This window comes from Salvelinus fontinalis, chromosome 38 (assembly GCF_029448725.1).
Source record: "Salvelinus fontinalis isolate EN_2023a chromosome 38, ASM2944872v1, whole genome shotgun sequence".
In the NCBI taxonomy this organism is placed as follows: domain Eukaryota; kingdom Metazoa; phylum Chordata; class Actinopteri; order Salmoniformes; family Salmonidae; genus Salvelinus; species Salvelinus fontinalis.
Window position 1 is genome coordinate 11,226,559 of NC_074702.1, and position 14,383 is coordinate 11,240,941.

General features: G+C 46.1%; 1 protein-coding gene across 2 annotated transcripts in view; it reads left to right on the forward strand.

Moving 5' to 3' along the window:
- LOC129837743 (transmembrane protein 145-like) overlaps positions 1-14,383 on the forward strand; it is a 38,186-nt gene that overhangs the window by 13,334 nt on the left and 10,469 nt on the right. For both annotated transcript variants that reach the window (XM_055904160.1, XM_055904161.1), the window contains exons 2-9: positions 544-618; positions 1,185-1,262; positions 8,582-8,668; positions 10,693-10,794; positions 12,126-12,210; positions 12,817-12,888; positions 13,819-13,887; positions 14,299-14,379. In XM_055904160.1, coding sequence (XP_055760135.1) covers positions 544-618; positions 1,185-1,262; positions 8,582-8,668; positions 10,693-10,794; positions 12,126-12,210; positions 12,817-12,888; positions 13,819-13,887; positions 14,299-14,379 — 649 coding nt within the window. The remainder of the gene's footprint in view (positions 1-543; positions 619-1,184; positions 1,263-8,581; positions 8,669-10,692; positions 10,795-12,125; positions 12,211-12,816; positions 12,889-13,818; positions 13,888-14,298; positions 14,380-14,383) is intronic.

Here is a 14,383-nt window from a genome sequence, read left to right on the forward strand (position 1 = left end):
AACATGTATAAAATATACTTTGATTTGTTTAACACTTTTTTGGTTATTACATGATTCCATATGTGTTTTTTCATAGTTTTGATGTCTTCGCTATTATTCTACAATGTAGAACATTGTAAAAATGAACAAAAGCCCTTGAATGAGTAGTTGTGTCCAAACTTTTGACTGGTACTGTATGGCTGAGTGTGTTAACTGTTAACTACAGATGGCTTGCTCTCTGACATATGGCTATGGATTTGCTCGCTATCTATGAGATATAGTGCAGCTGTAAGTTCAACCTTTTCTGTGTTGTTTAAAATGATAAATTCTATACAGCCTGTGTAGGTGTCTGTCAGCCTACATCTGCAGCACAGCCCATTGACTGATACGCTGCTGCAGTGCCTTATGGAAGGACAGTATCTTGACATGATGCTGTTTGAATATTACAGCCAGGTTTTCCTGCTCTCTTCCCCATCTCACCTTCATCTCCCCCTCTCTTCTCTCCCCATTCTCTACCCTATGCCCCTCTCTCCCTCCTCCTCTCTGATTCCCCACTCTAAACAGGACTGGTTGTTCCTCACTCGCTTCTGTTTTCTCACTGATTTTGGACGTCTGGACTTCCGGTTCCGCTACCAAAAGGTCAGGTTATAGTACAACTGACCCCCTATCTATCATTATCTTTTTTTATTTTGTTCCATCAGTATTGTTGGCACTCTCCCTCTTAGTGAGTCTCTCTTTCTCTCTCTCTCTCTCTCTCTCTCTCTCTCTCTCTCTCTCTCTCTCTCTCTCTCTCTCTCTCTCTCTCTCTCTCTCTCTCTCTGTTTCTCTCCAGCTCCCTCTCTCGCTCTCTCCAGCCCCCCCCCTCTCTCTCTTTCTCTCTCTCTCTCTCTCTCTCTCTCTCTCTCTCTCATCCTTCATCATCTTTCCTCTATGTCCATCTCTCTCCTCACTCCTTCTGTCTTTGGTAGTTGTATCTACCTTTGTCTGTTCCTGTTATATTCTCCATACATTTACCCTCTCCTGTCCTCTCTTCTCCTCCTCTCTATCCTCTCCTATCCTCCTCTTTTTTATTTCTGTCCTCCTTTCTGTGTTCCTCCGGTTGCTGTTAGTGGTCTGCAGACTTTGAGGCAGTCTGGTATTAATCTTAGGCCCCCTTTTCCCATTCCTTCCCTCCTCCATTCTCTCATTCTCTCTCTCCTCTCTAGTCGCGATGCTGTCAGAATATATTGCTCTACTTTGATGACAGCTCTCAGTGGCCAGCTGTGTACAAGAAGCCAGACAAGGTGAGAAACCACTACTCTGTGTCACACTTGGCGTGTGTGTGTGTGTGTGTGTATATATATGGTTGTGTGTTTCCATCTGCTCTGTTTTACCTGACCATGCTCCTTCTGTGATCTGGGCAACATTGTGTGTACAGGCATTTCTGTTTCTTTATATGGAGTTAGTTTCATAGAAATAGAATGAATAGAACGGGCTTGGACGCTCTAACCTTGGCAATTTGACTGGTAAACTCTCATGGGTACACTCGCAATCACTGCCTGGTATTGTGATGCAATAATTTCCATGGTATTTTGGAATGTTCTATCAACTGATGGATGCCGTAAAGAGGTCAATCGAACTCGACCTAAGCAATGGAATTGCCATGAAACGCGTGGGGGAAAGGGCCGTGGGCAAAAGATCCTGAGTCTCCTCATTGCTCCCCAGGAAAATGATCCTACATTTAGGCTATTGTTTACATGTGTATTTCACACTATTTTGAGGTAGAAATCTTAATATAATGCTTGTATGGATGTTAAACCCAATGCATGTTTATGTCATTGTTACCAATCAACTGCATTACAGTTAAAAATGACTGACTACCACCACCGATTTCTGTATGCTAACCAGCTTATACAAACGGGAGTTAGCATTTAGCAGTCTTCTAAACCTGAAAAGGGACAACTTCTACATGTTATGCAGCGAAAACAGACAATTGCTTTTTTTGTAATATCAGTTGAGTTTACTCAACAAATCACAGCACATTTTGAAGGGTACATTTCCTGCTTTTAATTCCTGGCATAGCCAGTTGATATTCAGATATTCACATCATATAAAGGAACTCCCCTCGACCACACCCAAAAATTGGGGGAAACAAACATTCTTTCCCATTGACCCCCATTGTAAAAAAGCCAACTTCATGGTCTACTTTTGTTTGTTATACAGAAATAACAGAACATTCCGAAAAGCTGCTGTGTTGTTCAATGCACATGTAACCGGGTCAAAAATCCCAACCTACGGTTCGCAATGCTCACACTTAGAGAAATAGAGCCTTCTAAAAGAGTCCTGTGGCTTCAGGTGGACCTGGGAGAGCATCTACCCACCCACTTGGAAGCCAGGCCCACTCACTGGGGAGCCAGGCCCAGCAAATCAGAATTAGTTTTTCCCCACAGAAGGGCTTTATTACAGACAGAAATGCCCTTCAGTTTCATCAGCAGTCTGGGTGGCTGGTCTCAGACGATCCCGCAGGTGAAGAAGTTGGATGTGGAGGTCCTGGGCTGGCGTGGTTACACATGGTCTGCGGTTGTGAGGCCGGTTGGATGTACTGCCAAATTCTCTAAAACAACATTGGAGGCGGCTTATTGTAGCGAAATTAACAAATTCTCACGCAAAAGCTCTGGTGGACATTACTGCACTCAGCCTGCCAATTGCACACTCCCTCAACTTGAGACATCTCTGGCATTGTGTTGTGGCCTTCTATTGTCCCCAGCACAAGGCGCAGCTGTGTAATTATTATGCTGTTTAGTCAGCTTATTGATATGCCACACATGTCAGGTGGATCGATTATCTTGGCAAAGGTGAAAGGTTCACTAACAGGGATGTAAACAAATCTGTGCATAAAATTTGTCACGTTCGTTTAGAGATGGATTGGACCAAGGTGCAGCGTGGTAGACGTACATCTTACTTTATTAAAAATGAACACCAAAAAAAAAAAAAGAATACAAACGAAACGTAAAGTTCTGGGCTGCTCACAAGCAGCCACACAAAAACAAGATCCCACAAACTAAAGGTGGAAAAAAGGCTGCCTAAATATGATCCCCAATCAGAGACAACGATAGACAGCTGACTCTGATTGGGAACCATACCCGGCCAACAAAGAAATAGAAAAACTAGAATACCCACCCAAATCACACCCCGACCTAACCAAATAGAGAAATAAAAAGGCTCTCTATGTAACGGCAGCCTTCCTTCTCTTCAAGAGAAGAGGTGTAGCAGGGATCGGACCAACACGCAGTGTAGCCAGTGCTCAACATGTTTAATTAAACGATAAACAGAGAACACTTACAAATAGAAAATAACAAAAAGTGGCAAACCGATACAGTCCTAGCTGGTGCAGAGAAAACACAGAGACAGGAAACAACCACCCACAAACCCCAACACAAAACAAGCCACCTATATATGATTCCCAATCAGAGACAACACAAAACACCTGCCTCTGATTGGGAACCATATTAGGGCCAAACACAGAAACAGACAAACTAGACACACAACACAGAATGCCCACCCAGCTCACGTCCTGACCAACACTAAAACAAGCAAAACACACAAGAACTATGGTCAGAACGTGACAGTACCCCCTCCTGAGGTGCGGACTCCGAACGCACCCCCTAAAACTCTAGGGGAGGGTCTGGGTGGGCATCTGTCCGCGGTGGCGGCTCCGGCACTGGACGAGGACACCACCATTGTCTTTGTCCTCCTCCTTAGCGTCCTTTGAGTGGCGACCCTCGCCACCGACCTTGGCCTAGGAACCCTCACAAAAGGCCCCATCAGACTGAGGAGACAGCTCCGAACCGAGAGGTAGCTTAGGACAGAGAGGTAACTCCGGACGAATGGCGGCTCCGGACTGAATGGCGGCTCCTGACTGAATGGCGGCTCCTGACTGAATGGCGGCTCCTGACTGGCTGGCGGCTCCTGACTGGCTGGCGGCTCCTGACTGGCTGGCGGCTCCTGACTGGCTGGCGGCTCCTGACTGGCTGGCGGCTCCTGACTGGCTGGCGGCTCCTGACTGGCTGGCGGCTCCTGACTGGCTGGCGGCTCCTGACTGGCTGGCGGCTCCTGACTGGCTGGCGGCTCCTGACTGGCTAGCGGGATGGCTCAGATGGCGCTGGGCAGACGGAAGGCTCAGATGGCGCTGGGCAGGCAGGCAGCTCAGACGGCGCTGGGCAGGCAGGCAGCTCAGACGGCGCTGGGCAGGCAGGCAGCTCAGACGGCGCTGGGCAGGCAGGCAGCTCAGACGGCGCTGGGCAGGCAGGCAGCTCAGACGGCGCTGGGCAGGCAGGCAGCTTAGACGGCGCTGGGCAGGCAGGCAGCTCTGACCTGCTGAGGCGCACAGTAGGCCTGGTGCGTGGTGCCGGAACTGCTGGTACCGGACTGGAGACACGCACCACTAGGCGAGTGCGGGGAGCAGGAACAGGGCACACTGGACTCTCAAGGCGCACTATAGGCCTGGTGCGTGGTACCGGCACTGGTGGTACCGGGCTGAGGGCACGCACCTCAGGGTGAGTGCGGGGAGAAGGAACAGTGCGTACAGGGCTCTGGAGACGCACAGGAGGCTTGGTGCATGGTGCTGGAACTGCTGGTACTGGGCTGGAGACACGCACCACAGGGAGAGTGCGTGGAGGAGGAACAGAGTTCTGGAGACGCACAGGAAGCCTGGTGCGTGGTGTTGGCACCGATGGTACTGGGCTGAGGGCACGCACCTCAAGGCAAGTGCGGGCTGCTGGAACTGGAGGCCTGGTACGTGGTACCGGCACCGGAGAGCTGGTGCATGGGGCTGCCACAGGAGAGCTGATGAGCTGAGCTGGCACAGGACGTGCAGGGCTAGGAAGGCGCACAGGAGGCCTGGTGCGTGAGGCTGGCACAGTCTTCACCAGGCGGCTAGCCTCAGGACGAGTATGGAGAGCTGACTCAGGTGACATCAAATCCCCGACATGTTCCGTCGGGCGGATGTCGTACCTCATGCACCAAACCAGCAAATCCCTCATTTCTCTCTCCTCCAATTTCCCCATTAGATCCTTCACAGTCTCTACTTTGCTCACCTCCAATACCGCCCTCACCGGCTCTGGTTCCATCCTTGGCTCCTTACGGTAAGCAGGGGGAGTTGGCTCAAGTCTCCTACTTGACCCAGCTACATACCCCTTTAGTACCCCCCCAATAAATGTTTGGGGGAGCCTCTCGGGCTTCCAGCCGCTCTGCCTTGCTAGCGCCTCATAATGCCGCCTCTCTGTTTTTGCTGCCTCCAGCTCTGCTTTAGGGCGGCGACATTCCTCTGGCTCTGCCCAGGGTCCTTTTCCGTCCAGCTCATCCTCCCATGTCCACTCATGAACTCGCTGCTGCTGCTGCTGTCGCTGCTGCCCGTTGCTACGCTGCTTGGTCCGAGATTGGTGGGTGGTTCTGTAACGGCAGCCTTCCTTCTCTTCAAGAGAAGAGGAGGTGTATCAGGGATCGGACCAACACGCAGTGTAGCCAGTGCTCAACATGTTTAATTAAACGATAAACAGAGAACACTTACAAATACAAAATAACAAAAAGTGGCAAACCGATACAGTCCTAGCTGGTGCAGAGAAAACACAGAGACAGGAAACAACCACCCACAAACCCCAACACAAAACAAGCCACCTATATATGATTCCCAATCAGAGACGACACAAAACACCTGCCTCTGATTGGGAACCATATTAGGCCAAACACAGAAACAGACAAACTAGACACACAACATAGAATGTCCACCCAGCTCACGTCCTGACCAACACTAAAACAAGCAAAACACACAAGAACTATGGTCAGAACGTGACACTCTAAGGTCAGAGCATGACAAAATTTGAGAAATAAGCTTTTTGTACGTATGGAACATTTCGGGGATCTTATATTTCAGCTCATGAAACGTGGGACCAACACTTTAAATGTTGTGTTTATATTTTTGTTCAATATACACTAGCGTTCAAAAGTTTGGGGTCACTTAGAAATGTCCTTGTTTTTTAAAGAAAATCAAAATAAATTGTCCATTAAAATAACATCAAATTGATCAGAAATACAGTGTAGACATTGTTAATGTTGTAAATGACTATTGTAGCTGGAAACGGCAGATTTTTTATGTAGTATCTACATAGGCGTACAGAGGCCCATTATCAGTAACCATCACTCCTGTGTTCCAATGGCACGGTGTGTTAGCTAATCCAAGTTTATCATTTTAAAAGGCTAATTTATCAATAGAAAACCCTTTTGCAATTATGTTAGCACAGCTGAAAACTGTTGTTCTGATTAAAGAGGCAATAAAACTGGCCTTCTTTAGACTAGTTGAGTATCTGGAGCATCAGCATTTATGGGTTCGATTACAGGCTCAAAATGGCCAGAAACAAATAACTTTCTTCTGAAACTCATCAGTCTATTCTTGTTCTGAGAAATGAAGGCTATTTCATGCAAGAAATTGCCAAGAAACTGAAGATCCCTTCACAGAACAGCGCAAACTGGTACTAACCAGAATAGAAAGAGGAGTGGGAGGCCCCGGTGCACAACTGAGCAAGAGGACAAATACACTACAGTGTCTAGTTTGAGAAACAGATGCCTCACAAGTCCTCAACTGGCAGCTTCATTAAATAGTACCCGCAAAACACCAGTCTCAAGGTCAACAGTGAAGAGGCGACTCTAGGATGCTGGCCTTCTAGGCAGAGTTGTAAAGAAAAAGCCATATCTCAGACTGGCCAATAAAGATTAAAGATTAAGATGGGCAAAATAACAAAGACACTGGACAGAGGAAGATTGGGAAAAAAAGGGTTAAGGACAGACAAATCTAAGATTGAGGTGTTCGGATCACAAAGAAGAACATTCGTGAGATGCAGAAAAAATTGAAAGATGATGGAGGACTGCTTGATGCCATCTGTCAAGCATGGTGGAGGCAATGTGAAGGTCTGGGGGTGCTTTGGTGGGAGATTTGTACAGGGTAAAAGGGATCTTGAAGAAGGAAGGCTATCACTCCATTTTGCAATGCCATGCCATACCCTGTGGACGGTGCTTAATTGGAGCCAATTTCCTCCTACAACAGGACAATGACCCAAAGGACAGCTCCAAACTATGCAATAACTATTTAGGGAAGAAGCAGTCAGCTGGTATTCTGTCTGTGCTGGCCACTCCATTATAGTCACCGGATCTCAACCCTATTGAGCTTTTGTGGAAGCAGCTTGACAGTATGGTACGTAAGAAGTGTCCGTCAAGCCAATTCAACTTGTGGGAGGTGCTTCAGGAAGCATGGGATGAAATTTATTCAGATTACCTCAACAAATTGACAGCTAGAATGCTAAAGGTCTGCAAGGTTGTAATTGCTGCAAATGGAAGATTCTTTGTCGAAAGCAAAGTTTGAAGGACACAATTATTATTTAAATAAAAAATCATTATTTATAACCTTGTCAACGTCTTGACTATATTTCCTATTCATTTTGCAACTATTTTCATGTGTTTTCATGGAAAACAAGGACATTTCCAAGTGACCCCAAACTTTTGAACGGTAGTGCATATATAAAATTTAGCTAAAACATTGCTCTTTCCTTTAAATGGCTCTACTGTTAGTGATGGATCCTTGGCTGCAATGAGATTTTACAATTCCTCTGTTGAAGGCTTCATCATTCCCTGACATACGTTGGCAACTGAGGTAAAGTAGTGACTGGCTACAACTGGAGCAAGGAGTGAGAGTGAGCGTGAGCCTAATCCTCCCCCCCCAAAAAATCTGTTTAAAACTAGTCCTGTACTGCCCGATCTTGTGGACTGTCGCATCCTGTCCAAAACTTGTGTAACGGCTGTCTAATGCCTCCTCCTCGGATGAGGAGGAGGAGTAAGGGTCGGACCAAAATGCAGCGTTGAATGTAGACATAATGAATTTATTAAAGAAAGACGAAACACGAAAACTCTTACACAAACTACAAAACAACAAACGACGTAGACAGACCTGAACTTGATAACTTACATATAGACACGAAGAACGCACGAACAGGAAAGACTAGCCAAACGAACGAACGAACAAACGAAACAGTCCTGTGTGGTGCAACAGACACAGATACAGGAACAATCACCCACAAACAAACAGTGAGAACAGCCTACCTTAATATGGTTCTCAATCAGAGGAAACGTCAAACACCTGCCTCTAATTGAGAACCATATCAGGCAACACATTTAACCCAACATAGAAACACATAACATAGAATGCCCACCCCAACTCACGCCCTGACCAACTAAACACATACAAAAACAAGGAAAACAGGTCAGGAACGTGACAACTTGACTCTAGAACATCACTTTGATTCCTGACGGAATCCTGCAAGACCCACGGGAGTCCTTTTCTACTTGCGACGTTCTATCTAATACCAACTGGGACAATGGGTGGACTCAAAATGGCTGCCAGTCCACTGATTATGCCATCATTGACTTGAATGGCGATTCCCTTTCTATTCATTCTATTTCTATGGTTAGTTCGTCCACTACCTGTTAGTGGTTAGTTCGTCCAGTACCTGTGCATAATGTGATGTGTGTATGACACCGTTTCTTTATTATTCTTGACCGTATTTCTTGACTGCAGGACTGCTACCAGAAGGAGGCAGTGTTGAGGCCAGAGAATAACCAGGTTATCAACCTGACCACGCGCTACACATGGTCTGGCTGTGTGGTAAGAACATGGACAACCTCTACAGCTCTCTGTCTTATACAGTGCCTTCAGAAAGTATTCATACCCATTGACTTATTCCACATTTTGTTGTGTTTCAGCCTGAATTCAAAATTAAATAGATTAAATATAAAAATACACACATACCACATAATGACAAAGTGAAAACATGTTTTTATAGATGTTTTGTAAATTTATTGAAAATGAAATATCAGAAATATCAATACCCTTTGCTATGACACTCCAAGCTGAGTTCAGGTGCATTCAGTTTCCTTTTGGTCATCCTTGAGATGTCGCTACAACTTGATTGGAGTCCACCTGTGGCCAATAAAATGGTTTGGACATGGTTTAGAAAAACACACCGGTGTATATAAGGTCCCACAGTTTATAGTGCATGTCAGAGCAGAAACTATACCATGAAGTCCAGGGAACTGTCCGTAGAGCTCTGAGGGAGAATTGTGATGGGGCATATATCTGGGGAAGGGTATAAAACAATGTCTAGTGTTGAAAGGTTCCAAGAGCACAGTGGTCTCCATAACGGGGAAATGGGAAAAATATGGATCTACCCAGACTCTGCCTAGAGCTGGCTGTCCAACCAAACTGAGCAACTGGGCAAGAAGGACCTTGGTCATTGACCACTCTGACAGAACTACAGAGTTCCTTGGCTGAGATGGAAGAACCTGCCAGAAGGACAACTGTCTCTACAGCAGGGGTATTCAACTCTTTCCCTACGAGGTCCGGAGCCTGCTGGTTTTCTGTTCTACCTGATAATTAATTTAACCCAAATCAGTCCCTGATTAAAGGGCAACAAGGAAAAAATGCAGTGGAATTGGCTTTGAGGTCCAGAGTTGAGTTTGAAGGCTCTATAGCACTTCACCAATGGGTTTATGGGAGAATGGCCAGACGGAAGCTACTCCTGAGAAAAAGGCACATGACAACACGCCATTAGTTTATAAAAAGGCACATGAAAGACTGAGTTCATAAGGCAAAAGATCAATTTTACTATTTGGCCTGAATGCAAAGTGCTATGTCTGGAGAAAACCAGGCACAGCTCCTCACCCGTCTAACACCATTACCTACTGTGAAGCATGGTGGTGTCAGACTCATGCCATGGGGATGCTTTTCAGCGGCAGGGACTGGGAGACTGGTAAGGATAGTGGGAACAATGAATGGAGCCAAATACAAGAAAATTCTTGATGAGAACCTGCTTCAGAGTGCAAACGACCTTCAAAATGGGGCGAAGATTTACGTTCCAACAGGACAATGACCCCAAACATACAGCCAAAGTAACTCTGGAATGGCTTCAGAACAAGAATATGAAAGTCCTTGAGTGGCCCAGCCAAGACTTGAGTCCCTGTGGAAAGACTTGAAGATGTGGAAAGACTTGAACTTGATGTGGAAAGACTTGAAGATTGCTGCTCACCCCCACTCCCCATCTAACTAAACAGAGCTTTAGAAAATCTGCAAGGAAGAATTGGAGAAAATCCCCAAATCTATATGTGCAAAGCTGATACAGACATACCCAAGACGACTCAAAGCGGTAATCGCCGCGAAAGGTGATTTGGATGTGAAATCCTATGTAATTGAGATATTTCTGTATTTAATTGTCAATAAACTTGCAAAAATGTCTAAACATCTTTTCACTTTGTCCGTATGGGGTATTGTGTGTAGATGGGTGAGGATTTTTTTTTTAAACCATTTTTAATTCAGGCTGTAACACAACAAAATGTGGAATAAATCAAGTGGGATTAACAATTTCTGAAGGCACTGTATATGTGGGCTTATCTTGTATGTTTTCCTATGGGACTGTGGTTGTTTTTAGTTATTTGGTTATAACTAAAAGAGCCAGCTATTTTGAGGTGTGAGGAGTATGTGTATGTGAGACAGGGGTGTCTGGGTGTAACTCCCACTTTGGAAATGTGTTAGGATGTGTTGATTCAATGTGTTTTTTAGTGTGTGAGCGTCTTCTCTATTAATACATGAACTCTCTCTCTTCTGTCTCTGTTTCTGCTGTCTCTGTCTCTAAGGTGGAAGGAGAGGGAGATGAGGAGGTGCTGAGTTGTGTGGGAGGTCGTAGTTTCCGCTCGGTGAGGGAGAGATGGTGGTACATCGCTCTCAGCAAGTGTGGGGTGAGCACCGACCTTTCACTTCTCACTGATGGCTAGCCACACAGACATTGTTACTCTGATGACACACACCACCACCCTCCCCACACACACATAACAAATACACTCACAGATTGACATACACTGAGTGTACAAAACATTAAGAACACCTGCTATTTCCATGACAGAGTGACCAGGTTAATCCAGGTGAAAGCTATGATCCCTTATCGATGTCACTTGTTAAATCCATTTCAATCAGTGTAGATGAAGAGGATGAGACTTAAAGGATTTTTAAGCCTTGAGGCAATCGAGACATGGATTGTGCGCCATTCAGAAGGTGAATGGGCAAAACAAAAAATTATTGTGCTGGGTTTTTCCTGTGTGTATCAAGAATGGTTCACCACCCAAAGGACATCCAGCCAACTTGACACAAGTGTGGGAATCATTGGAGTCAGCATGGGCCAGCATCCCTGTGGAAAGCTTTCGACAGTGTGTATCCACACACTGACTGGCAGTGTTGTGGTGTTAGTAGAGAGTGAGTGTTTGTGAAGAGGGACAGACAGGATTGAAGTGGATGTTTCCTGGAGAGTGTGTTGTGTTGTCACGGCAGCAAGTGGAGGGCTGTTGACGGACATGATGCCTAATGGTGTAGGACTGAAGTTAAAGCTCTGTCTCCGGCCCACGTGGCCCCAGGGACTCTCCCCGTCTCACCCCGCCTTACCTCGCCTGCACACTGCCAATATAACACATGCCTTCCACCCTCTCTCAGTTCTTACTCTCTCTGTCTTTCTCTTCACCTCTTTCTCTCATTCTTACTCTTTCTTGTTCACTCACTCTTTGAATCTGTCCTTTACTGTGGCCTTCTTTCTCTGCGTCACTTCATCTCCTCTCACTGCTCTGTCTCTCATCAATGTCTCTCTCTCTCCCTCCAACCCAGTCCTGCCTGTCTCCTCTCACTGTTGTCTCTCAATGTCTCTCTCTTTCTCTCCCAGTCCTGCATGTCTCCTATCACTGCTCTCAGTCTCTCAATGTCTCTTTCCCTCTCTCCCAGTCCTGCCTGTCTCCTCACTGCTCTCTTTCTCTCCCTCTCTCCCAGTCCTGCCTGGCTAGTATTGATTTTGTGACAGTGCACGCTTCATGCTTCTCACTTTTCTGATGGAGGTACTGAGATCGAGTCTTGGCTGGCAGATGAAATCAAAGTTTTTTTTCTCTCACTTACAGTACAACAACACAAACTCCAGAGGCTTTGAACTCCTCTCTGTGAAATGAGCTCTTTGTGCGCTCACTGTCGCTCCATCTAACTCCCCGCTCTCATCCTCTCTCTCTCCCTCTCCGTCTCTGTCTCTGTCTCACAGGGGGAAGGTTTGCAGCTGGAGTACGAGATGAAGCTGACCAATGGCCAGTCTTTCTGGACACAGCATTTCTCTGCAGACGAGTTTGGTGAGAACGACACAGATTACAGAATGAACATTAATGGCTCGTCCAACACTATTTAACACGGCCAATAAAGTATATTAAAATGAACAAATGATTATAAGGAAGGAATGGATGAATGAATTAAGGATGATGGATTAACATGAGTAGAATGGGTAAAAAGGAAAATGGACTCAGTTTAGAAAATGACATTATTAAGCGACTTTTTTATTATGATGTTCTAATGACCTCTCTCTTTTTGTCTCTCTCTGTCACTCTCTCTTTTCCCCTCCCTCTCCCTCTCTCTCATCACCATCTCACACCCTCTATCTGCCCTCTCTCTCGCGCTTTCGATTTCACCCTTCATTTCTCCCTCTCTTTCTCCCTCTCTACCGCTCTCTTTACCTCTCTCTCTCTCTTTATCTCTCTCTCTCTCTTTACCTCTTTATCTCTCTCTCTACCTCTTTACCTCTCTCTCTACCTCTTTACCTCTCTCTCTCTACCTCTTCACCTCTCTCTCTACCTCTTTACCTCTCTCTCTCTACCTCTTTACCTCTCTACCTCTCTCTTTCTACCTCTCTCTCTCTTTCTACCTCTCTCTACCTCTCCCTAACCCTATGCCTCTATTCTCAGGGATCCTGGAAACTGACATCACGTTCCTGGTTATCTTCTCCCTGGTCTTCATCCTCTCATGTTATTTTGCCTGTAAGTGCCTGAGGAACAAGATCAGATCACGTCTTCCTCACACCAGAAAAGCACTTAGCAGCCAATCCTAACCTGAGATCTCTGCTCTTAACTCCCATCTTCACACAAATGTCTCATTGGCATTATTGCATCAATGCACCAAACGTCAGAATTAGTGCTAGTCCTTTCTGGAATGAAGACAAAGAGTAGAGGAATAGAGCTTGTCATTATGGAGTCATGGGGGCATGTCTTTCTGGAATGAGGGAAGGTGGCCCCTCTCTGGTGGAGGAGTGGAGGAACTTGTCATTAGGGCTGAACATGTAGAAACCAGCTGGGGAAAGTAAAGTGGGGCAGATGAAGGGAAGGCAGATGTGACAGAGTTAAAATATGGAGAGTATCTTCTCAGATAATACAGCCCATGTGTCTACAAACACACAGACTCCTGCTGCACATACTAATGCCTAATACACCACTCCCCTCTCTCTCCTTCTCTATCCTTCTCTTTACATTACCATCTCTGTTTTTGTGTCTCTGTCACGGCATCTTTCCCCCCTAACCCACCGCTCTCTCTCTTTTCATCTGTCTCTCTCTCTCCTCTTGATCTGTCTCTCTCTCTCCTCTTCGTCTGTCTCTCTCTCCTCTTCACCTGTCTCTCTCTCTCCTCTTCACCTGTCTCTCTCTCTCCTCTTCATCTGTCTCTCTCTCTCCTCTTCGTCTGTCTCTCTCTCTCCTCTTGATCTGTCTCTCTCTCTCCTCTTCGTCTGTCTCTCTCTCTCCTCTTCATCTGTCTCTCTCTCCTCTTCACCTGTCTTTCTCTCTCTTCTTCATTTGTCTCTCTCTCTCCTCTTCATCTGTCTCTCTCTCTCCTCTTCATCTGTCTCTCTCTCTCCTCTTCATCTCTCTTTCCTCTTCATATCTCTTTATTTGTCTCTCACTCTCTATTTCTCCTAGATAATCTGAAAGGAAGGCAGCTTCTCCATACGACATATAAGATGTTTATGACTGCGGCTGGTGTAGAGGGTGAGTGTGGACCACAACTACACACACACACACACACACACACACACACACACACACACACACACACACACACACACACACACACACACACACACACACACACACACACACACACACACACACACACACACACACACACACACACACACACACACACACACACACACACACACAGGCGGCCGACTGCAGCAGCATCACCATCTGACTCACACACTGCAGTTGTTGGCATCTCAGACATGGTAATGACTCCTTCTGATTATCATAGATATTAACCACTGCTTCAGCACCATACAGATAGTTTCCTGTCTCTGTGTAGGGTAGGACTGCTGCTGCTATATGCAGCTCTGCAGTGCAGAACAGTGAAATATCCCTCTCTCTTTCTCTCCATCTCCTCCCTCCTCCTCCCCTCAGTTGTCAGCCTTCTGTTCCACTGTATCTACTGGGGCCTGTATGCCAGAGATGGAGTGGGCAACGGCAGTCTCAAGATAATGGGTGA